This window comes from Neofelis nebulosa, chromosome 13 (genome assembly GCF_028018385.1).
Source record: "Neofelis nebulosa isolate mNeoNeb1 chromosome 13, mNeoNeb1.pri, whole genome shotgun sequence".
Classification (NCBI taxonomy): domain Eukaryota; kingdom Metazoa; phylum Chordata; class Mammalia; order Carnivora; family Felidae; genus Neofelis; species Neofelis nebulosa.
In genome coordinates this window covers 3,154,500-3,180,348 of record NC_080794.1, presented here as the reverse complement: position 1 = coordinate 3,180,348, position 25,849 = coordinate 3,154,500, and the positions used below count along the sequence as shown (strand labels likewise).

General features: G+C 45.3%; 1 protein-coding gene across 5 annotated transcripts in view; it reads right to left on the bottom strand.

The window, feature by feature from the left end:
• Positions 1–25,849, bottom strand: part of DISC1 (DISC1 scaffold protein) — a 361,779-nt gene that overhangs the window by 64,896 nt on the left and 271,034 nt on the right. For all 5 annotated transcript variants that reach the window (XM_058696150.1, XM_058696145.1, XM_058696148.1 and 2 more), the window contains one exon: positions 13,409–13,469. In XM_058696150.1, coding sequence (XP_058552133.1) covers positions 13,409–13,469 — 61 coding nt within the window. The remainder of the gene's footprint in view (positions 1–13,408; positions 13,470–25,849) is intronic.

The following is a 25,849-nucleotide window of genomic DNA, read 5'->3' as shown; positions in this document are numbered from 1 at the left end:
AATTGGATATCTACCTACTGGGGTTTCCATTGATACAGCAATTAATTTTTCTTTAAGATTTCTCAACTCTCTGCCAAAAGGCACCAAAAACACTCAAGCTATCATGGTTTCTTTTGAGTTTGCAAAATTCCCCTTAGCTTGGACATTCCCTATTGATTAATTATAATTGCTTTTTAAAAAATGTGACAGGCACCTTGAAATGCACACACTCTGAAGCACACTGGCTCATCTGGCGGGCCAATGGCCACATAAGCTCACGGATAGTGGTGGACATCACCTCTGGCCAGTCTCACCTAGTGATCACAACTGAATGTCTGTCTCTCAGTCACCTAAATGAAACAGGATAAAGAAACAGGAATCACTGGGCACCTGGCCAAGTCTTGAGCCTCCTTGAAAATTGGTTGGTTTCTTAATTGATCTCAGTGGACAGAGTGATCATATCACAGGTTTAAAGCAGAGAAACTTTGGGCTGAGCTGCACAAACCACAGTAGAATCTGCCAGCAGAGCCTTCTGTTTTGAATTATAATCAATCTCTTGTCTATTTTCTATTCTCTTAGTCAAAATCACGGTCATCCTTTTTTTCCTGTTTGCTTTTCAGGCTACTTAAAAACAGCCCCACTTCCAATTAAGCCTTAACGTATCAATGACAAAGACAGGGATGACAGGTGACTATGACCTCCTCACAGGTATTCCCACCTTTCAGTTCTGACCTGGCAATCAAAACCTGTTTTCTCCCTGTACCCTGTCACTCTGCTCCCCAGATTCTCCCTCCTAAGACCTCCCTCTTTGAAGCCCGTCCCCAGACAAGCCCAGAGGGCTTCTGTTTTCCTTTCTCTTCTTCCCTTCTGTCACCCCCTTCTCCCACGCAACATTTTTGCTTCCTCAAAGGAAAATATCAGAGGAGAGAAGCAAGTGTATTGGAGCCACTTTCCTCAAAAAATGCTACCCCACGGGGCGCCTGGGTGGCTCAGTCGGTTAAGCGTCCGACTTCGGCTCAGGTCACGATCTCGCGGTCCGTGAGTTCGAGCCCCACGTCGGGCTCTGGGCTGACGGCTCGGAGCCTGGAGCCTGCTTCCGATTCTGTGTCTCCCTCTCTCTCTGCCCCTCCCCCATTCATGCTCTGTCTCTCTCTGTCTCAAAAATAAATAAAAAACGTTAAAAAAATTAAAAAAAAAATTAAAAAAAAAAAAAATGCTACCCTGAGAGTGAGACGACTGTGGCCTGAGCTCCACAGAGGGTCAAGATGAGGTGCCTTGGAGTTCTATGAATCAGAGAAGAAGTGGTACATTCTTTCCAGCCTGAGCTCTGGGTTTTCTCTGTCTCAAAAACTCCAGAACTGGCCAGACTGGTTCTAAAGACAGAAGTTTGCTCCAGGATTTTAACGTTTTGGTCCCGAAACCACAGGAGGCTCTAAACCTTTGTCATAGCCATTAACAGCTCAATTACCTCTTTTCTTTCCCTCTCCACCCGCTACAGGAGGTGCTAACAGCTGGCTAAAGGCAGGCAGCAGACAGAGTGGTGTTTGGGTAATCAACAAGGGTTGGCAGACTCTTAGTGGAGGCCATTAACTACAAGCAAACATCTCTCTTCTCCCCATAATTTCACCAGGAAGACAAGGGGCTCTCTTCTGGCTTAATAAAATTAGGGTTTTTTCTAAATGTAAAATTTGGGTTTCCGAATTTTTATGGTGTCATAGCTGCTACTAAGGTAATAATAACTAGCATTTATTACGCCCTTAATGTATGTGAGAAACATTCTTTATCTTACTCTATTATTGATCCGTTTTCATAACAGAAAATTGGATCTTGAAGGGATTTATTGACCTAATGGCAGCCCACGGCTCAAAAGTGGCCTCACTCAAACCGAGGCAATCTGGTTGCAGACTCTGCACAACCCTATGACCCAGCAATTGCACTGATAGGGAAAAATCTGTTACAAGATGGTCAACAGGACTGATAGGGAAATTCCAGTCCCTGACTGAAGACTCCCCTTCCGGGTTCTTCTTCCTGCCCCACTTGCCTCGTGGGCCAAATTACTACTAATGTGGAATGCGTAAGTAACAGACGATAAATTGTCCCCCATGCTTGTGCTGGGGACTCAGACCTTTGGAGAAGTTGTCTCCTCTGAGCCTGCTGGTATGAAATAAAACTCCGATCCACCAAGATCTCTGAGTGCCGCTTGGTTTCTCCACCAGCGATCCTGCCTGGTTCTGTAACAGCACTACTGGGTATTTACCCAAAGAATACAAAAACACGAATTCAAAAGGATACATGCACCTCTATGTTTATAGCAGCATTCTGTACAATAGCCAAGATATGGAAGCAGCCCAAGTGTCCACCGATTGATGAATGGATAAGAAGATGTGGTATACATGTACAATGGAATATTATTCAGCCATAAAAAAGAATGAAATCTTGCCATTTGCAACAACATGGATGGAGCTAGAGAGTGTTATGCTAAGTGAAATAAGTCAGCCAGGGGAAGACAAATACCATATAATTTCACTGACATGTGGAATTTAAGAAACAAAACAAGGGGCGCCTGGGTGGCTCAGTCAGTTGAAAGGCTGACTCTTGATATTGACCTAGGTCATGATCTCATGGTTAGTGGGATTGAGCCCTGCCTTGGGCTCTGCACTGAGAGTGCAGAACTGCTTGGGATTCTCTCTTTTTCTCTGTGTCCCTCCCTCACTCACACTCTCTATCTCTCTCTCTCAAAATAAATAAATAAATTAAAAAAAAAAAAAGCAACGAAATATGAGAGAGAGGAGACAGATCAAGAAACAGACCCTTAACTATAGAGAACAAACTGATGGTTACCAGAGGGGTGGGCGGGGGGGGGGGGGGGTGCGGGGAGGGGGAGGGGGAAGAGATGGGAGAAACAGGTGGTAGGGATTAAGGACGGCACTTGTGATGAGCACTAGGTGATGTATGGAAGTGTGGAATCACTATATTGCATGCCTGAAACTAATATAACACTGTATATTAACTAACTGGAATTGAAACAAAAACTTGAAAAAAATTGAAATGTCTCGGGTTCGTTATCATTGTCAAGACAGAGAGAGAGTTTAAGGATTGTTTTTATGGTAATAACTCTGGGGGAGGGAGACCCATTATATTAACTCCTGCTTCTGGGCGTTGCTGGCAGGTGCACCCAGAAGGAAAGAGTGGGTTCTGGCCCCACTTTGTGGACCAGGGGTAGAGGCCAGATGGAACTCAGGTGGAGGCAGCCCTGAAGGAAAGATGCCTCATTGGAGGAGTTGGGTTTCTAGAGGCAGGAACTCTTCCTCTTTCTGAAGAGCTGTGTGGAGGCCTTTTTCAACTGATCTGAGTACTCTGGAAACTGAATTCATCATAACTGAACCTTTCAGGGGAAAAAGTTATTTCTGAGCAAAAACTGATTACTAGAGTTCTTGGAAACTGGAAAGTATTATAGTGAATTGCAAGGCAAATGTAGATCCACAAGGCTTATTATAAATGACACCATTTACATACACATAAAAAAATGTAACTTAGTTTTATAGAATAATCAGTCATCCTCAATTCCATATAAATGTGACCAATACTTTCCCTATCTTTGTTTTTCCTTCTGTTTTCCCCCTACTTTTTAAAACTTCATGCTGTCTTGTTATATTTTATGTATTTTTTTTCTGCATGTTTGCCTTTATGTATTTAAGCATTATTATTTTAAGTATGCTTAAGGTTTTTCTGGTATAAGAGGAAATGAAGTTAAAAATTAAATGTAAACAATCAACGATGACATATTATATTGATCACTGATCATTGCTTCTCTTGGAAAATTAGACAACATGGCCATATTGCCCCCAAATTCAAAAGTGGGAAAATCCAATCATGAATATTTTCATAAAGGTTTTCTATGTACAGTTGGTCCTTGAACAATGGACAGCTGAAAATCCACATGGAACTTCTGACACCCCCAAAACTTAACTACTAATAGCCTACTGTTACCTGAAACCCTTTCTGATAACAAAAGCAGTCAATAAACACATATTTTGTATGTTTTATGTACTCTATACCAAATTCTTACACTATAGTAAGCTAGAGAAAAGAAAGTGTTATTAAGAAAATCGTAAGGAAGAGGGGTGCCTGGGTGGCTCAGTTGGTTAAGTGTCTGACTTCAGCTCAGGTCACGATCTCAAGGCTCATGGATTCAAGCCCTACATCCGGCTCTGTGCTGACAGCTCGGAGCCTGGAGCCTGCTTTGGATTCTGTGTCTCCCTCTCTCTCTCTGCCCCTCCCCCACTTGTGCGCGCGTGTGCTCTCTCTCTCTCTCTCAAATAAACATTAAAAAATTAAAAAAAAAAACCCGAAGGACGAGAAAATACACTTAACAGTACTGTACTGGATTTATAAAAAACAAAAAACAAAAAACAAAAACAAAACAAAACCCAGCACAGTGGACCAGCGCGGTTCAAACGGTGTTATTTAAAGGTCGGCGCCTGGGTGGCTCAGTCGGTTAAGCGGCTGACTTCGGCTCAGGTCATGATCTCACGGTCTGTGAGTTCGAGCCCCGCTTCGGGCTCTGTGCTGACAGCTCAGAGCCTGGAGCCTGTTTCAGATTCTGTGTCTCCCTCTCTCTGACCCTCCCCCATTCATGCTCTGTCTCTTTCTGTCTCAAAAATAAATAAACGTTAAAAAAGAAAATGTAAAGGTCGGCTGCATAGATACGTAGGATCAATTTGTCTGGTTTTAGAAGGGAAGTGTGGGCTTGCTAACAAAGGTATTAACCGACCGATGAAGTTACAAGTATTTCCTGTGTTGGAGAACTAACTCTGAGTGGGCAATTGAGGTGAGAAGGCGGGACACGGACAGTTAAAAGGCAGTGTGAACAAACAGCAAGCATGCGGTAGCCAGAAGACAAGAGAGGAGCCAGAAGACAGAGAAATCACTGGGGGCCACGTCTACTTAAATAAAATCTGAAAGGACAGACAGGGTTCAACTCAATAGACAGCCTGCTTCTCAGGCAGGGATGAAAAGTCGCCTGCTAATGAGAGACACAGCTGATAGAAACAGCCCCCAGCGAGGAATGGAGGTGGATGTAGGAGGATCACGCCAAATCAGGGAGGGGAAAGAAAGAAGCTGAGAATCTCCGTCTTTCCGAGAACAGCAGAGGCAAAGCAAAAAGGGGTCAAGGCCGCGCAGAAGCCGCGAGAAAGGCACCGAGCCCGCTGTGAAGGAGCGAGGTCTGGGGGTTGAGAAGTAACATGTTTGACGTGTGCCCGTTAAGAAAGCGAGGAGGAAGGCAGATGTCAGCAATGAAACAGAAAGTATGAAAAAACAAACGGAGGTGTCCACGTGTGTCTGCTTCCCTTTTCTTTGTGCCAGGAGGGGGGAGGGGGTTCCCATGGCAGCCAGTTGCTTATCCACCGGCTGCCATTTCTTTCATTCATTTCCCTCAACAGCTTTTGAAATAAGTTCAATATGGGTTGAAAATGGATTGTTCCAGGTGCACAGGAACTTCAAAATTACCTTGCATAATTTGGCATAAAGGGCATTATGTGCCGGATCTCAAAGAATTCCATTCATTGTTCGGGGTGAGCAAGCCTCCAAGCCTGCCATGAGAGCTAGCATTGCTTGGTCAAGTTTGGAATACACTCCTAGGATATGCAGGCTCTTAGGCTTTCAGCCATTATGCCGCCAAGGGCCATACACCTGAATAAGGCTCCTGAATTCTCCCCCCAACTCACCAATAGCTGCTACCACATTTTCAATCCCCTCTCCTCTGCATTTTCTCACCCTGCCCCCTCAGTCTCCATGCCCTGCCTCTTTCATCGTCTTTGTGCAGTCTCAGTGTTGCCCCCTCCCTCGTAGAATTAACTCCCTTTTTCCTTTGTGGATGCGGAGACAAAGACAGCTGCTGGATGGGGTGGGTGGATCCTAAATGTGATATCTGGTTCAGTTTTAGAAAATAAGTAAAGGAATACTGTCTTCGGCACTATCTCGGGTATTTTTTATTACGTCTGAACTCATCGGTAATGAAAATCATGAGCCTGCACCCTTGTATTTGTTTCACAACTTGTGTACCTGTAATACTAACTACATCTAAAACATTTCAAGAATGAGACCGTTTTCAAGGACAAAATGTAAATGGGTAAAATGACAAAGTAAAATATAATTCTAGAATGTTCTTCCCACACCCAAGTGTGGGTAGTAGCTGCTTCAGAAACAAGTGCCTTAGAGAGCACATCCTCAGCTGTGATTCATCGTTACATCGTGGGCAATCGGTCATCAACACTCGCTCTTGGTCATGACTGACAGGCTCTGAGAGCCTTGCGAGGGGGAACAGACCTTGGTCTCTGAGGCATGTCTGAGATTGTCCCCATACCAGACACAGTTCTGTGTACAATGCTGCTTCCCCTCCAGATGGCATGCCCTTTGAGTGCAGGGACACTGCCTTAGTCTTCTGCGTGTCCTTCTTGTCTTAACGCTGTGCTGTCTTACATAGAAGGTCAATACAATTTCGCCAGATAGGTACTCTCGAACTCCGGTAAGCTGTCTGACTCTCAGTTTCCGCTGACTTCTGGCGAGAAGGCAGAGCTATCCACACAGGCAAGCTGAGAGCTAGTAGGGGGTCCAGGTAGGAAGCCACTAGGACTCTCCCTCTCTGCTCACTCCCACTAGGTGTTCATTAGCAGAGTGAGTTCACCCCACTACCATTTCCCACCAAGTTGTCCATACGAAAACTTCAAGATAATTAGAAACTAATCATTAATGTTTTAAAAAGAAGGAAATCACTTTTAAGGGTGTGTCTGGATGGCTCAGTTGTTTAAGCATCTGACTCTTGATTTCTGCTCAGGTCATGATCTCATGGTTTCATGAGTTTGTGAGTTCAAACCCTGTGTAGGGATTCTCTGCTTAGGATTCTCTGTCTCCTTCTCTCTCTGCCCCTCTCCTGCCCATACTCTCTCTGTATTTCTCTAAAAAAAAAAAAAAAAAAAAAAAAAAAAAAAAAGAACCAAATCCGCTTTAGAAAAATATATCAGTCTCCAAAATTGAAAGTAAATTCAGATGCAAATGATGAGTGTTTGATAGTTCTTTCTAAAGCTAAGAAGGGCCTCTAAGAAGGTATCTAACGACTTGTATATTCAAAACAAACTTTAATGATTTTTCTCTTTTCTGATTACAAAAATATGATACGTACTCAAAGGGGAAAAAACACTCGAGAAACACACAAGAGAACAAGGAAACAAAAATAACCTATAATCCAGTGAACTGTACTTACAAAGTTTCATATTCAACTGCGGAAAAAAAAGATAGCAATAGAACCAAGAGATGCTAAGAGACCGTTTCCCATTAGTCACGCATATAAGAGATTCCACAAGGTTAAACGGAACCACTACTCATAGCCATAGGGTGGAGGGCTTGGTTCACACTAGCCAGAGACACAAGTTTGCCATTGGACAACAATTAATTTCTCCTGCACCATGCTTAGAGATATAACACATGGTCAGTAAAAAAGGTAACCCATCCATACAACTTTTGACTATTTCTTTTGAGTCTTTGGGAAAGACCGCTAACAGAGAATATGTAATCATTGAGACAATGGAAATTAAAGCAAGGTTTAGCCACAAGGGAAAATCAGCCAGGCCAAAATATCACACTTAACTCTTAACCTCTGGAAACCATAAATCTGAGGGAGTAAGATTATTCTTACTCTTTAAGAGGGGAAAACTCTTTAAGAGTAGATTGTTGTTGTTGTTGTTGTTTTTGTTGTTGTTGTTCTATTCTATTACATGCCATTAAGATTTGATGGCAAGACGAATGGATTTCTGGGGCATTATATCTTCTTAGGCCGCCTTAACTTTTTAAATCTAATAGTTAAAAATAAAGTCTCCAGATCCAATTGCTATTTAGCCATTCATTCTTGCACTAAATATAATCTTATTGAACGTTTGTCACATGCCAAACAGCAAGCCGGCCACTTGGAATACAGAGCAAGTCAGGCATGGAACCCATTCTCAAGGATCTCACAGCCTAATAGACTCAGACACAAATCATTGCAACAAATTGTCGGTAGTGGCTGCCATTGTGGGTACCAAGAAGGAAGCAGGAGAAGGCCATAAAGGCTTTATGGAGAAGGAATATTGTGCTGATCATTAAGGATGAATGTGCAGCCAGGCACTAGGTTGGAGAGGGCTCCAGGTTGAGGGGCACTAGGTTGGAGGGATGTAACAGTGAGAATAGAGAGGAAAGCACCAGGGGACCGGGTCTGTCACATGGCCATGTCAGTCTGGTTGCCCTCACCCTCCTGCCTCTCCAGCTAAGACAAGGGAAGGAGGAACATCCGTGAAACACGTGAGCAAGGAAAAATCCTCAAATAGTATCTCTCCTTTGTACAAGGGGAAATAGGAATGTACCTGCATCTAACTTATAACTCAGATTATTTTTTTCATCAGTTCATTTTCTTGTGGAGAACGAGGTGTATTTGCCAGAGGAATGTTGGGGGTCTCTGCCTTTTGCCGACATACAGAAATGGTAAGCCGTATTCTCCCCAGTGCCTAAGTCACTCCCTGATAGTAAGGTTAGATATTAAAGGAGAGAATGTTACCTCTTTCTGATCCATAGACTTCCAGTCAATGCATTGTTACTAAAAGAGAATTTTCAAAATAAGTAGAATAATTATGAGATATGTTTATTTCTCAATTGCAAGTTTGTGTGTTTATATGTGTATGTGTACATATCCATGTATATTTATATATGTCTATATTTATTCTCACATACATTATATGAAATAGAGCCTATGGATGTAATTTACAAATATATAACTTCACTATCTATTTATAATTATACTTGACTAAATAGGTATCCTGAGGATGTAAAATAGCATAATTGATATACTTTAAAGTGCATCAAATATTTTGCAGCTTTTTTTGTTTGTTTGTTTGCTTGTTTGTTTATTTTTGAGAGAGAGAGAGAAACAGAGTATGAGCAGGGGAGGGGCAGAGAGAGAGAGAGACACAGAATACAAAGCAGGCTCCACGCTCTGAGCTGTCAGCCCAGAGCCCGACGCGGGGCTCGAACCCACAAACCGCGAGATCGTGACCTGAGCTGAAGTTGGATGCTTAACTGACTGAGGTATCCAGGTGCCCCTAAATATTTTGCAGCTTTAACATAGTTTGATAATGGGGTGCATGGGTAGCTCAGTTGGTTAGGTGTCTGACTCTCGGTTTCTGCTCAGGTCATGATCTCGCGGTTGGTGGGCTGGTGAGTTCCAGCCCCGTGTCAGGCTCTGTGCTGACAGCTCAGAGCCTGGAGCCTGCTTCAGATTCTGTCTGTCTGTCTGTCTCTCTCTCTCTACCCCTCCCCCACTTGCACTCTGTCTCTCTCTCTCAAAAATAAACATTAAAAATTTTTTTTAATTAAAAAATTTTAAAAAACTGTTTGATAGCACACAAAACCATGGTTAAAACCACATTTTGAAGAAAAACCTTCTGAATTTTTATAAGCACTCAAATTTAGAAGGGAATTTCTTTTCTTTTTTCTTTAACTCAGATCATTAAAAGGCAAATCTTTGTTTGAATATATACTAAAAGCCCCCATTTAACATTTGCCTGTTTTGTGTTTTGTCCTATGCAGGTATCCCTTTGAATTGCAGATAAGAATCGGATACTTCCTAACTTCCTTATTCACTTGACTTTCTTGATAGAGAATGGGACCTTGAGCCCAACCTCTTTCGTCTCAGCGTAAACTCAGATGGTAACAAAGATACTGTCATTTAGACTTGTCTCCCAGATCATGACTGGCCAGATCCAAATCTCGCTGTTGCACTGGTCACAAATTCTATACGTTCTACTGGGAAATGAGCGATCTATTCAGTTCTCGGCCACTTTCACTTTGAAATCCCGGTAAGACCAAGAGATGCTACAGATGGTTGGAGTAAGTAACAAAGACTTCTGTCAGCAACTATTGCCTTGCTTTGGTCAACATCCTGCAGTATTCACTGAGCGGCCACCAAGATGCAAACCGCTTCGGACCCCGACAACTGCTTTTGTGTTTCAAGACGTCGGTTCTCCGGGGAAAGAACCGGGACTGTACAGGATCACTCCTCAGGCCCGGTGGGGAGGACGGTTCCGTTGCAGGAGGGAGAGAGCTTGACGTGACCACACTTCCCCAGCACCCAGTCTGGCCTCCTGCTCTGAGGCACCTGCGCACACCTGGAGATGCACCCAGCCTCTCTGCCTGCTACTCTGCCTGCCGCTTGCCGCTTTCCCTCCTGGTCCAGTGTTGCTGTGACGCCAGTTCAAACAGATCTGCGCCAGGCCTCCTGACAGCTTAAAAGAGCAAAGGAAAAGGCCCTCGAGAAGCAGGCTGTTAGGATGGGGCAGCTACCACTCTGGTCATTTGAGGCTGCTGAAGGAGCCTAAGTGACGAATGTATGTGAGTCCCGTGTCCACATGGCGGGAGAGGCAGGGAGAGAGGCAGAAGATGACGGAAGATGGGACTGCGGTGCCTATAAATTCGTTGCGTTCACTCAACCGTTAACTCACCAAGTATTTGTTGGGTACCCTTAACACCGTTCAGCGCCGTCAGATCACGGTGGACACATTCTGAACAAGGCAGACATCTGCACTACCTGTAGTTAAGCACTTTGAAAGCAAAGAGTTCAGGGCAAAAGCACATTTTGGGAGTCTTCGGGAGTCATGGAAGTCTTCAAAGAGGAGACACCTAAAACGTGAAGGATGAAAGGATGTAGACAAATGAAGGGAGGGTGGGACAGAGTGGGGGCGGAGCAGAGGCAGAGAGGGGGCGGAGCAGGAGGCAGAGCGCAGGCAGAGAGGGGGCAGAGCAGGGGGGGTGGGGGGGTGGGTAGAGCAAGGGCAAAGCTGGAGTGGAGCTGGAGGCAGAGTTGGCGTGGAGGCTGGGGTGGGTGGGGGGGGGGCAGCCACTGGTGCACCTGTGGGGGGGGGGGGGTCGGTGAGAGCAAGTGTCCCCAATATGCCAGCGTGCCATGGCGAGGACACTGGCCAGTCTCAGGCCAGAGCTTCTGACCCTCCTGAAGATGACTTCAAATCCCTACATATTGGGTTGAGACTCCTTAGGTCAATGTGATCTAATACCAGTAATTTCACACGGCTGAACCTAATACTTCCCCGGATAACTTCCCTTGACCATTTCCCTGTCTAAATTAGTGTCTCCACCGGAAAAAACGCACAGTAGCATTGAGAAACACAAGAGAATCAGTACGAGTAGGACAGTGGCAGGGTGATGACAGATGCTGCTGCTGAAGGACACACAGAGGCCACTTGGAAGAGTGAGGAGCCACACTTTATCCTCAGGCTTCATCCTTAAGATGAGAGGGATGTGCAATGACCAAATTTGTATTTTAAGATGCTCACTCAAGACCACTTGGAGAATGGAGTGGGAAGGGCAACACAAAACAGAAAATCAAAAAGTGGCTACTATGGTCCTTCAGTGGGAGAAGACAGACCCATACTAGCAGGGGAAGGGGGAGGTGGGCTTGAGGACACAAAAGGGGCCCGCCTGGCAGGACTCAGGGGACTCTGTGACTCCGAGGGGCAGGTGAGGGCCCGGGGAGTGAGCTTGAGCTTGAGTTGGTGATGCCCCACAGGCAGCCAGGTTCAGGTCCCAGGACTGGTCCAGGTGGGTGATGGGCCGTTCTCTGGGCCGGATACAAAGCAGGGGAGCTGGCTTGGAGGGAAAAGGATGAGTTCTGGGCATGTCTGTTCACTCAGTTCCGGTGAAGAGGAGAGAGAAGGTCAGGAGCAGCAGAAGGAGGAGGAGAACTAAAATTTTCTGACTGCCACCTAGGTGAGGGCTTTTTCCCTGCTGTTCGGTAAAACCCACACCTTAACTCCAGAGGACAGGTACCTTCCTTTAGCTTTACAGCTACAGAGGCTGACGGTGAATGTTGACTGGAGGTGAGGGAATTGGATAAACTGCAGAGCTGCATTTTATTTTATTTTTATTTTTTTTAATGTTTATTTCTTTCTTTTTGAGAGAGAGAGAGAGAGAATGCACAATCAGGGCAAGGGCAGAGAGAGAAGGAGATACAGAATGTGAAGCAGGCTGCAGGCTCTGAGCTGTCAGCACAGAACCGGACTTGGGGCTCGATCTGACAAACCGTGAGATCGTGAGCTGAGCCAAAGTGGGACGCTTAACCAGCTGAGCCACCCAGGTGCCCCTGTAAAGCTGCATTTTTAATGGGCATCTCTCTACCAACGCCCAAGCTCCTACAATTCCAACCTGCTGCCCAGTAACCTAGCGGAACGAACGGTATGTGTGGTGGTTATGGCTAAACATGATAGCCGGATAAGATCAAGAAGGCATGTGCTGAAACGTGCCTTGGAACGTGCGGGGGCGGGGAGGCCGGACTCAGAGCAGTGCACCTGACCCAGATGAATATCCTCCTTTCCAAGGAGGGAAGACATTTCCTTCGAGGATGCCCATACCTGCATGCCCTCCTTAACCCCACACTACTTACTACCTTGGTCTAGCCTCTCCACGTCTGGAGGCAGGGAGCTATCAGTCAGTGGTTGGAAGAACTTGTTTTGCAAGCTTTAGAACAAATCCCATAGTACCTTCCTTGCCCTGCAGAACTGAACTCAGCAAGGCAGCCCCTCCCAGAATCCCTTAAGGGAGAAGTATTTTGCCAATGGCATTATCTCAGCTGACAAGGTTTTAAGGCATAGTGTGTTTAAAGAGTTATTTACCAATTTCCAAAATAGTAGCAAAACGGTCTCCATGAAGCTAAGTGACTCCCAGGGAAGAAAGTACACATTACATTCTCATACTTGTTTCCTTAATTAGGAACAGATCCTGGTGGCTGGGATTTATTTTCATGAGCACACATCCACAAAAATGAGAAACATCCTGACACGCTGCAACATCCATAATGTTTCTCAAATCTCCATTCCTAATTGGGTTTAAAAAAAAAAAAAAGCGGCCACAAATTTTCACGCTGGTTTTGATCCGGGATTCAAAACAGAACCTCAGATATGTATTTCTTACATTGTTCCAAAACGTGTATAAGCTGGGTCGAAATCCGTTAAGACCCGCTTCAGACATTAAAAAGAAAATAATTAAAAAAAAAAAACAAAAAAAAACAGACCAAGGCATGAATTTGGAATTTAACATGGCAAAGAAGATTCTTCTTATGGAACATGGAAACTAACTTGTGATCTCCCCCACTTTTAAAACATCTTAATCTATTTACTTTTTGTAAAGAGGAGAAAAGGGCTAGGAGATGTTTATATGGCACCTGCTTCAATCCTCTTAGAGGATTCCAAGGGCTCCTTTAGGTGTGTTTTTTCTTTGTCAACTCATTCCACAAATGGGCTAGCCTTTTTCTCTGATCTCACTAAATTCCCTTGCAATTAAGAAACCAGATGAACCATGGAGTCTGTAACGTAGAAATTCTTCTCCTTACCTACGCAGTTTATCCTCAAGGATTTCCATGTACTTCGTAGTATTCTCCTTCACACTCGTTTCTGCAAAACAAAAACCCGAAGTTGATGCAATTGTACGCAAAGATTGAACACAACCCAAAAATGCTCCACTAAAAGCCAAAAACCCAAAGGATCACCGTCAGGCCGATAGCGATGATCACATCCTAGGTTTGGAAAACACTCGAATGCACTGAGGAGGCTGCCTGGAGCGAGGTGCTGGAAATGCTCTGAGGCCTTCAGCATCTCTGCCGGAGATGAAGCCAGGGGGCAAGGTCACCAGGCCGCGCGTGGTATCTGGCAAGACAGCTCATTCGGTGTCTGGAATGGAAGCCGCTGTGTTCTGTGCGTTTTCCCCTTTCCCACCTGGTGGCCAAGAGCTTGGTTGCAGAGTATGAAAAAAAGACCAGAAAGAGGAACAAGTCCCGTCCTATGGACGAAGCAAAAAAACCTCACCAGTGGTAGCATGGGATTGCGGCCCCTTTAACTGAGGAACGCATGGAAACGTGATCCTGACAGTAGCTGACATCAGAGGCTTGGCTTCCAAAGCTGGGAGATCAGCGGGCTCCTCGAGAGAAACTCAGAGCCTCGTAATCACCAAATGTTGAAGGAACAGATGATTGTTATTCCTTCCGTGGATCAAAGAGGCACTTTACCAATAAAAAGAAACTTGGTACATTTTGGGGCAAGCCCTGATGGCCTGTTTCCTCCTCTGGGGAACGAACGTGCCTTCCTCTGAAGGTGACCGCTGACGGAGATGTGAATATGAAGTGCCCAAAAGAGCAGGTGGCAGCAGAGAAGCCCCCAACAGATGGCAGCTGTCATTGATGTTATTGCCATTTCTATCAGCACTGTTATTATTGCTAAGGTGGACTTTATTATTTTTTTAAATTTTTTTTAATGGTTTTATTTATTTTTGAGAGAGAGACAGAGACAGAGCATGAGCAGGGGAGGGGTAGAGAGAGAGGGAGACACAGAATCCGAAGCAGGTTCCAGGCTCTGAGCTGTCACAACAGAGCCCGACGTGGGGCTCAAACTCACAGACTGTGAGATCGTGACCTGAGCTGAAGTCGGATGCTCAACCGACTGAGCCACCCAGGCACTCCTATTATTATTTTCATTTCACCCTTTATTCTCAAAGGTAATTCATGCATGACACTCTAAAGTTGGGGGATGTGGAAAGCAGAAGTCCTATTGCCTGAGCCTCTGCCTAGAGGGCTCTCGGGATCTTATTTTTGCCAACATGTATGTGCAAGGGTGGGGGACAGAGGGTATATTTGGAACTGGAAAACGTACCTTGAAATTCCTCAAAAAGAAGCCAAATATTTATACAGAAATTAAGGGGCGCCTGGGTGGCTCAGTCGGTTGGGCGGCCGACTTCCGCTCAGGTCATGATCTCGCAGTCCGTGAGTTCGAGCCCCGCGTCGGGCTCTGTGCTGACAGCTCAGGGCCTGGAGCCTGTTTCAGATTCTGTGTCTCCCTCTCTCTGACCCTCCCCCGTTCATGCTCTGTCTCTCTCTGTCTCAAAAATAAATAAACGTTAAAAAAAAAAATTTATGCAGAAATTAAAACAAAAGTTCTGGTTCATCAGTTCATAATAGATAAAAACAGAAATGTACACAATGAAAGCAACTATTTAAGTTGGTGTCCTATCGTGTTGATTTATGTCAGTCTCATTCACAAGTTAAGCTGTGTTGAGTTTTTTTCTCCAAATAAATTAGCTAAATATTTATTTTCAGCACCTACTATGCGGCAGATACTATGCTAGCATGGGGAATAAGTTGTGGTAATATGGTTCCATGTAGCTGAGATCTGCTCACTGGTTCTTCTGGAGCACGTACTGCAAAAACTCAGAATGTCCCAACCAGAAATGCTCTGTTTCACATTCTATACTTATTTTGTGCCATGCGCTGTTCTAAGCCCAGGGGGTAAACTAGTGAACAGAAGCAATAAAGATTCCTGCTTATGTAATGCTTAATTCTGGTAGGGGCGGGTAATAATTAACATAAAAGTTCCATAGAATACTTAGAAGGTAGTAAGTACTACGAAGCAAGAGAAGGGGATCAGAATGGGGCAGCAGAGTGGTCAGGCACCACTGGGAAGGTGACATTTGAGTTAAAGCATGAAGAGGGCGGAGAGGAGCACATAAGCAGCCATACTGGGAGGAGCACAGTAAAGGGAAGGAACAGCCAGTCTAAAGATACTAGGGCAGGAACATACGTGAGTCCTCCAGCAAAATCTGGAGATGTTCTCTGGGAAAAAGAGGCAGAGAAATAGGCCAACTCCAATCACGTAGGCCACTGTGGCAGATCACATTTCCAGCACATGGCCACAGTCATATTCCTGGTCCCACACACTAGTCCAGAACTTGGCCACTCCCCATCAAGCAGTGAAATCTGTCTCCCTCCTCTTGAATCTGAACAGGTTATGACATTACAACCAATGGAGAATGGCAGGAAGGATGCTCTTTAACTTCTGAGGCTAGGGTCCAGCTTCTGCCTGGCTCTTCCTACTGGGAACCCAGCCAACCATGTTGTGAGGAAGCCCAAGCTACATGGAGAGGCCATTCACAGGTGTTCTGGCTGACAGCCCAGGTGAAGGTCTCAACTTACAGCCAGATATGTGAGTGAGCAAGCTTTCAGATGATTTCAGCCATAGAGTCTGAGGGACCCAGACATCAGGAAACAGAGTCCAGCCATTTCTGCTGCTCTAGGTCTAAATGCCTGACTCTCAGAATTTGTACACACAATAAATGGCTCTGAGTGATTAGGTCTGTGGATGATTTGTTACATAGCGGTAGTTACTGGAAAGCCATGTCAGGATTTTGCGTGCCCTGAACGAAATGGGAAAACACTGGAGAAGAAAGGCCACAAACTGGCTCATGGCTTCTCTGTTGAGAATAGACTCTTGGAAGACACGAGAGAAGCAGAGAGACACAGGGAGGTTAGAGCGATCATCCGGGACAAGGGGACGGGGCGGGACTGAGGCCATGGTGTCTCAGGAGTTGGTGATAAGAGGCAGGTTTTAGATATATTTTAAGGACAGAGGCAGCAGGAGTGCCTGATACATTGAATTCAGGAGTGTGAAAAAGAGACCCATCGCGAATGACTACAAGGTTTTTGCCCTTGAACCACTGGAAGACAGAGTTGCCATGAAGCGAGGGAGAAGGAATGCAGGTGAAACCAGTTTGGGGAGATGAGCAAGAGTTCAATCTCAGACTGAAATTTGCTGAGAGTAGAACTTAAATGTTCTCACCAAAAAAAAAAAAAAAAAAAAGTCAAATATGTGTGGATGTGTTAATTAACCAGATGGAGGTGGGGGAGGGCTTCTTTCACAACGCATACATGTATCAAATCATCACGTTGTATACTTTAAATATCTTACACAATTTTATTTGTCGATTATACCTCAATAAGCTGGAAGCGATAAAAGCAATTGAGAAGCTTAAAAAGAGTCCAATTTTGGATCTGATAAAGTTGAGTTTATGAGCCATCCGGCGGCGATGTCAAGTATGAAGTTGGCTATGTGAGTCGAGAAAAGGTCTGGCGTGCTGATGGACATTTGCAAGGCACTGGTGTGTGAAGCAACGAGACTAGATGATGTCACTGACAGAGTGAGAGTAATTTAAGAAGCCCGCGGTGATCATATGTAACTACAATTACACTGCGACGCCACCTTTCCTCCAAAGGACAAAAATTCACAGCACCTCCCTTGAGGACAAGAAAGCCATATTCTTATGTTTAAAAGTAATCTGGGTATCTACAATATTCATGCTTCTGTTCAGAAATAACTATGGTAGTTAGGACCCACACAGGAACACCCAGGCAGTTTGATGAGCCTTTCCACTTGCCTGGAGGCCACCACCCGAAAAGGATGTTGCATTGAAATACTGGATCCTGACCCATCTCCCAGTCAGCCAGCCTAAAATGCCTTGCACACATTTTCGCTAGGTTGACTAGTAACCTTCCAGAGAAGCCAGGACTGTAGACAGGGAGTTTAAGTTTTTAACTTCCTAAATAATATGCCCCAGATGCATTGAGAATAGAGCTCATCTTTTCTTCCCTTCTTTTTTCCCTTCCTTTTCTAACCAGGTCTTAGAGCCTGGTTGGTAGTGGTTTTGAGGCAAGCTTCCAGGAACCAAGGATGGCTGAAGGAGGCTGACCACTACAGGTCAGCAGGCCTCCTAATTGGGAAAATGTACAAATGCCTCCCCTCTGCTCCACTTGCTGAGGGGATCTGGTTTCCAGGTTCAGGCAATATTATCAGAATGGGATTCATATAATTAATTTCATGAATCCAATTAAACAAAAACTGATTGATAATTAAATGCGGTAAATCTGTGAAAACATTTAGCAGAGCGCACGGTACAAACACAAATCAACGTTTCAGGAATTTAACCCGGGTCCTACTTCATGCCAGGCACTATTTAAATCTAAAAGAGACATGCCATCAAGGGACACCGAGAGAGCTGGGGGCCAGACTCTAACGTTGATTTCCCCCTGGAGAGCACAGCAACATTTTCCATAAATCTTCATGATAACTGATGATCCAAAAATGTCCCGATGAGTCTGATGAAAAAATATTACCGCGTTTCCAGCAATATCCTTTACAGTGTAAACAAGGAAGGTAAGAGAATGTTAAGTGGAAAACAAATCTAACGAGGTTTTCTGTGCATTATATCTTCTTTGCATAATAAAGGGACAGCAATATTTGTTACAATAGTAGTACAGGAAATGACTTGCTATCAGATTGAGTGAAGCATTTGACTACAAAGAACTTCAGCCCCACCACCCTCAATCAATAAAGACAGCATCATGAGATCAGCACAGTATGACCTCAAATTTGAAAATGGAAGCCGAAGGGACCCCATCAGTTTAGCATTAATCACAAATTTTGTCTAACATTTGCCATTTTCTTGGAATTTTCAATTAACATAATAATTCTAGTAACACAAGGCTTGGCCTTGGTTTACAGAAAGAAGTCATCAGATTTCGAAGATCATTATTCAAGGATCAATGTAGACACAATCAGCTCCCATGAGTAAAATCCTCCAAAAGGAAGAAGTGAAAGACAAAAGAGAAATTGCTGAATTCTGAGAAATTGTGAAATATCTAAAGTATTATTCTACTTGAGTGAATGAAGAACGTGTTTATTTGAGTAATGAAACCATGCACGGAGATGAAGTGGTAACATCGAGCTAACAAAGACCCAGGGAAGTCAACGGCACAGAAAAATGGACTTGCAGCTTGATTGTCTTGATACGTGGGATGGAACAGTATTGTCTAGGACCTTGAAAGATGGCAGAATCCATGATATGAAGTGCAAGTCAAGTTCTACACTGGAGGGCAAGACGGAAACACCAGCCATGAGTCCCTGCTGATACCAGAGTGATCTTGTCACATTGGAAACTCACTGTGCAGAAAACATGATACCAAGGTAATGATATCAATGATATAATGATATCCTTGAGAACTTCTTGGGTGGCAGGTACTGTTCTAAACACCTTGTTCTAAATATTAAATGATGATGGTACCTACAAAGCAGCTCTATCGTTATCCTTATTTTATATAGGTAACAGAGGGGCAGTAGGACCAAAGTCACACAGCCAGTGAGGGAATGTCCCAGAGCCCATTGTTAGGGAACCCATGACTTGTATTTTAAATAACACAAGGGCTCAGAAAATGCACACTGAATAAATGCATGCGAAATTTTAGCCACCAACAAAATGGAGCAGGTGTTCACAGACAGAGTAAATTAAGGACAGTACAAAGATGCTGTAAGAAGTCAGAGTTACAAAGAGCACAGGCAATTGCAGAAAACAGCCATCAACAAACGGAAACCTGATTGTATATAAACTGTATGGAAGAAGGCTGATAACATATTTGCTTAAAATAAATTACCATTTTGTAATATAAATATATATTCATATATAGGTGATTTCATAGTAGGTTGAGATGAGAAAAATGATTAACAGTTCTCTGTTATTATATTCATGTTGCTTCACTCCTAATAATAAGATAACAACTTCATGTGGTTTCACAAACAGATTTTTATTTGCATGTATAAGTTTGTTTATTTACAGGATTTTTCTGTTACCACGATGTGTGGTAGTCATTTAAACTGAGTATCAAGAGAGGGTTCCTGAGTTAAACAGGATACAATCCCGCCTGGGTCTTAGAGTGGTTATGGTCAATTCCCTAGGTTTGGAACCAAATAAATACACCATCACTAAATTAGCAATGGATTCACTTCTCATTGGCAGGTCATTATTCAGTGCTGTTGTTAATTTCCCTCTCTTTCTTTTTTCCTCTGATGTCCATAAGAGATTTGCAGGGAGAAGAAAAATGACCAGATATGGATCTGACAGAATTAATAAATGGTACCAGAGAGCAGACTTCTCTTCGGGGGTGTGCCTGACTCTCATTCTTATATCCATCCAGAGTTTCTTAAATGTGCCCGGCTGTGCATTGGTCACTATGGCTGCAGAGTTGAATCTGACTCTGCCCTTTGCCTGAAGAACACCAGGTTCGGTGACATAAATGCATGATGAATAAAAGCAGGTTGTTCAGTTCAGTGGTGGAAACTTAAAGCAGCACTCATTCTGGGAGAATTACCGAAGAGATGCCGCCCCGCTTGAGGGGGTTAAAAAATGACTCCCTGCGGAAGTGAATGAAGTAGAGATCTTGAAGGATTTTCCATGCTGGCTGAAGCCAGGGGAGGCATGGATAATCCGAAACAGCAGTTGCACAGAAAATAAGATTTGTGTTTTGGAACATCGGGCATTTAAAGTCATATTATTTTACTTTCCCATTAATTTCCAAATCATTTTTTCCCTGAGCTTACATTAAGATTAGTCGATGGGGTACATGATCCCACGCCAAAGGAAGACAGGGTGTCTGCAGGACATGGGCAGGTCCAAGGGCATAGGATCCGACGACCTTCCACTGCCAATGTCACAGCCACACCTGGAAGTGGATGCAGAGATGAACTCCTTCATCCAGACGTTCCCCTTGGGGGAATCTGAGTGAGAATGTTGTGTTATAATAACCTCACTGGCAGAGGCACCAAAGGTCAGGGGGTGGAAAAGCTTTTTCAGAGCTAGAGCATCATCATGGGACTCAGGTGCCCACAAAGAAAGTAAAACTAATTATTCTGAAGTTATGTTTATGCTGCCGCTTGCACTGTTTAGCTCTGCCTGATGGCGTGTGGCTTTGGCTGCCCAGGTGCCCCATGGCTGCCTCAGGGAGCCCCGACCCACTGCCCTTGAACTCAGAGCGCATCTCAGGGACTCGTCCGTTTTGGCACTCAAGTCTGTAAAAACCACCCCTGCGTATATGGGAAGAGATGGCAGGCAGGTGGGAAGAAAGGAGAAATGAGTAGCTAAGCTCCATGAGGTTTAAAAAACGTTTTAATATACAGTGACTGATTCTGCTACATAAAAGATAAAGCCCGAGTTCCAGGTTCACCTGCTGTGCTTGTCACGAGTTAATTGGGTATCATCTGATACAGTAATTCTCACTTTCCCAGTTCAGACCTGCTCCTGCATGCAATCTGCCGGTGCCCTAGAAGCACACAGCCTAATAAATCAGCACAATGCAATGGCAGGAAGGAAAACCAAGTAGGCGTGGTATGGGAAGCAGGTCAGGAAAAAAAGGTAACAGTATCAGCTCCCATCACCTCGAGCCACAGCCCCCATGCACATGTCCTCGCCAGCCAAATGTTTCTACCAAATGAAAAGACAATTCCACTCTCCCCAGCTCTCCCTGCAGACCGACCTTTGTGGGCTGTGGTTTGCCTTTAGCTTTCTAGCACATGTAATTGAAAGAGTTCTGACCTGGACATCCATTTGCAATATTTAAAAAAAAAAAAATTAAGTTTTATTTGTTTATTTTGAGAGCAAGAGAGAGAATGAGCAGGGGAGGGGCAGAGAGAGGGAGACAGAATCCCAAGCAGGCTCCAGGCTGTCAGCACAGAGCCTGACGTGGGGCTCAAACTCAAACCACGAGATCATAACCTGAGCCAGAATCAAGAGTCGAACTCTTAAGCTACTGAGCCACCCGGGGGCCCCTGTGATATTTTAAAAACTGTTTAAAATGTCTATTTATTTGCATTGCCTAGTAGTGTACATTTGAGAACATACACTCTTCTTTTTCCTTCTCCTCACTTCCCTCAAACATGCACACACGCATGCACGTACCACATGCACACATGATTTACTTCTCCTCTTTTTGACAGACAGAACAAGGAGTAGAATGTGGGGCTTGGTTTTCAAAACGGAATACTATTTTCTTAACCTGTGTTTGAAGAAAAAGCCCAGGGGCGCGTGGGTGGTTCAGTCAGTGAAGCGTCCGACTTCAGCTCAGGTCATGATCTCACAGTCCGTGAGTTCGAGCCCCGCGTCGGGCTCTGTGCTGACAGCTCAGAGCCTGGGGCCTGCTTCGGATTCTGTGTCTCCCCCTCTCTCTGCCCCTCCCCTGCTCATGCTCTGTCTCTCTCTGTCTCAAAAATAAATAAAAACAGGGGCGCCTGGGTGGCTCAGTCGGTTAAGCGGCCGACTTTGGCTCAGGTCACGATCTCGCGGTCCGTGAGTTCGAGCCCTGCGTCGGGCTCTGGGCCGATGGCTCAGAGCCTGGAGCCTGCTTCTGATTCTGTGTCTCCCTCTCTCTGCTCCTCCCCCGTTCATGCTCTGTCTCTCTCTGTCTCAAAAATAAATAAAAAACGTTAAAAAAAAATTTAAAAAAATAAAAAATAAAAATAAATAAAAACATTAAAAAAAAAAAAAGCCCAAATCCACATTTGATCTTCTTGAGCTAAGGAAAGTGAGTTCACACAAGGTGCTGGCATGATGGCCATGTGTGTGCGTGATCTCATTTACAATAACTCTCTAAATAAATCCCTTTTGAGGATACGGAGACTGAGGCTGAGGGAAGTTAATTCAAGGAGTAAATAAAAAATTCAGATCCAGTTCATTTGTTGGTTTTTTTTTTTTAATGTTTATTTTTGAGAGAGAGAGAGAGCACGAGTTGGGGGGTGGGAAGGACAGAGAGAGAAGGAGACACAGAATCTGAAGCAGGCTCCAGTCTCTGAGCTGTCAGCACAGAGCCCGACGTGGGGCTCGAACCCACATACCATGCGATCATGACCTGAGCTGAAGACAGATGCTCAACTGAGTGAGCTACCCAGGCGCCCCAACCCACTTCAGTTTTATGACAAAGTCTATATGTTCTCAAATACATAATCTTACTTCCCAATTGTCATGAAACATAATTGACGAATTCCTCCCCCCCCCACCTCCCCGCCCAGGCATTCTACATTTCACAGAAGAATTTACTTTTCCCTCTAACACAGAGGCTACATAGTCGCATACATAACTGTTAAATATTTGAACCTGGCATCTCTCTGTTTGAAACCCTAGGTGCTCTACCCTAGGTCTGACCTGGGTTATCGCCCTTGGAAGAGAGATCCTGGAACGTGAGCAGCAGAACTCAGATTGTGCTCAAGGGCAAGGAATGGCAACCCTTGGAAGCCGATCTGACCCCCAGCTACATGGGTCTCCATGTTGGCTGTGCCCCCCTCAGCCGTCTTGAGAAGTAACTAAGCAGCCACCCCACTTATGGCCCGCCCCTTGCTCCTAGCAGATCTTGGCAGGGAGGCGTGGGGATACAGAGGGAACGCTTTTAACACCAACTGCTCTGCTCCCCAGTCCCATAGCATATCAACCAACGTTCGCCACCTCTAGCAGAGGGGTTGCCCGGCACCCTTCCCTTCCGGGGGGCTCACCATCCTCAACTCGGCCCCTTGCCGGCATACCCACCGTCTTAGCCGCGTCCGTCCCGGGTGGAAGACACGTTGGTATGAACCAAGTGGCTCCGCGCTCCCGAGTTTTCAAACGTGCACTGGCTGAAGAGGACCCGCCCTCTCCATGGCCAAAGCTGAAACACGAGGGCTGGATGCTGCCTGCAGCCACAGTTTAGGCACAGTGAGAGGACAAAGCCGACACGGGCTAACAGGGAAGGGGGAAAGACAGAGTCCCGCAGCTTCAGAGCCCCCGGGTCCGGCATCCGGGTGCCCTCCCACCCCGTCTCCACGGTGGTGTCTTGACCCAATGCGCTGCTTTGTCTGACTCCTAGACTTACATCTTGGCTCTGTTTCCTCTGCCTGGAACACTCTCCTCAAATGTTTTCTGCCTTTCCGCCCACCGAGATGCTCTCTGGGCTACAAGAGTTGGATTGCTGGCCCTGAACCCCCTCTTTCCCATGGTGCTCTTGCCTCTTGCAGGCTTCCAGACCTTTCAGACCTTCCTATAGCCATCAAGTTCATGTGGGACATGGCTGATCCTCATGGATTCTATGTTCTTTTTTTATTATATTTGAGAGAGTGAGCGAGACAGCAGGGGAGAGGGGCAGAGGGAGAGGGAGAGGGAGACACAGAATCCGAAGCAGGCTCCAGGCTCTGAGCTGTCGGCACAGAGCCTGACATGGGGCTTGAACTCACCAACTGTGAGATCATGACCTGAGCTGAAGTCGGACACTTAACCGACTGAGCCACCCAGGCGCCCCTAGTGAGAGAGAATCTTAAGCAGGTTCCATGCTCAGCGCAGAGCCTGATGCGGGGCTCAATCCCACAACCCTAGAATCATGACCTAAGCCGAAATCAAGAGTCAGATGCTCAACTGACTGAGCCACCCGGGCGCTTCAGGGTTTTCTTTTCTTTGAACCCTTAGCGCCTAGCGCAGTCCTGAGCTCAGAGAAGGTGCCCATTATGTCTTGCAACACCAGCACAGGCCGGGTACTGTGCCAGCCGCTGGGGAAGCACAATGAAGATGATGCCGTTTATGTTCTCAGCCTGATAAGGAGACAGAAATCAGAACAGATTATCAGGACGCCAAGCACCTGAGGTCATCAAAGAACAACTCAGGCGAGGGTGCAGGAGAGACAGATGCAATCCAGGCTGAGGAGGAGAGAGAGGGCCGCACAGGCTCCCTGGAAAAGAGGACCTACGAGCTGAGAAAGAAATGAATCTACGGACACACTTCAGTTTCTATTACAAACAAAACAGAGCACATGGGGATGAAAGGGGCAGGTGCCAGAGGAATGAAATAAACAGAGAAGATGGCAAAACTCCCGTGTTTAAATACCAAGTCATCAGGCAAGCCGTAAGAGGTTCTTAAAGACAGAGAACAAACTGAGGGTTGCTGGAGAGGTGTTGGCGGGGAGGGATGGGTTAGATGGGGGATGGACATTAAGGAGAGCCCTTTATTGGGACGAGCACTGGGTGTTATATGTAAGTGATGAATCACTGGGTTCTACTCGTGAAATGAAAAAAAAAAAAAGAAAAAGAAAAAGAAAATTTCTGGTGGAAAACCAGGAAGGTAATTTCAAGCATAGGATTTGATTGCACAGGTTGGCTGCACCGTGAGAGAAAATTAAGACATCCATATTTCCATGACTCCATGATATACAGTGGTTGATGGCATAGATTCTGGATTCAGACTGCCAAGGTGAACATTAGCTAAGCCACCTATTAGCTGTGTGTCCTTGGTCAAGACACTTAACCACTCTGTGCTTCAGATTTTCATCTTTCTTTTTTTAATTAAAAAAAGTTTTTAAAGTTTATTTATTTTTGAGAGAGAGAGAGAGAGAGAGAAAGAGAGGGCATGAGCAGGGAAGGGGCAGAGAAAGAGGGAGACACAGAATCCAAAGCAGACTCCAGGCTCCGAGCTGTCAGCCCAGAGCCCGATGCGGGGCTCAAACCCAGGAACCATGAGATCATGACTTGAGCTGAAGTCAGACACTTAACCGACTGAGCCACCCAGGCACCCCCAGGCTTTTGTCTTTTTGATGGGACCTTAACATACCTATCTCATTGTGTTATTATAGAGATTAAAGTGATTCATACCTATAAAAACAATAAAATACAATAAACACCAAGACATCAACAATGCCTCCTGCAACACAGAGGCACCAACTCCCTGCCCGTCCTAGCTGGCGGGCGCTGGAACAGCACAAATCCGGATGAACCTGGGTTACGTGGGGACAACCACCTCCTGCAGGCTGTGAGGGTGGCCAAAAGTGAACTGGCTTTTTTGTCTATGTAAGGGCCAGCTAGCAGCCACCACTGCCCGGTGATCCCTCCCCCTGGGTGTGGTTCCATTCAAGGCTCTGAATGGAGGCCATGCCTTTTACCAACCAGTAGACAGTACCCACCTCCAAGGCACGCTCAGCCCGGAGGATCCAGCTCGCAGCACCTCCAGCCTCTCCCCACCATGCCCAGTTGCCAAAAGGAGCAGGCAGACTCAGGCGTCTCAATAAGACATCCCCAAGGAGATAAAATATCTGTGAATTTGGGGCGCTGGGGTGGCTCAGTCCATCATGCATCTGACTTTTGATTTCTGCTCAGGGCATGAGGTGCGGTTTGTGAGCTGG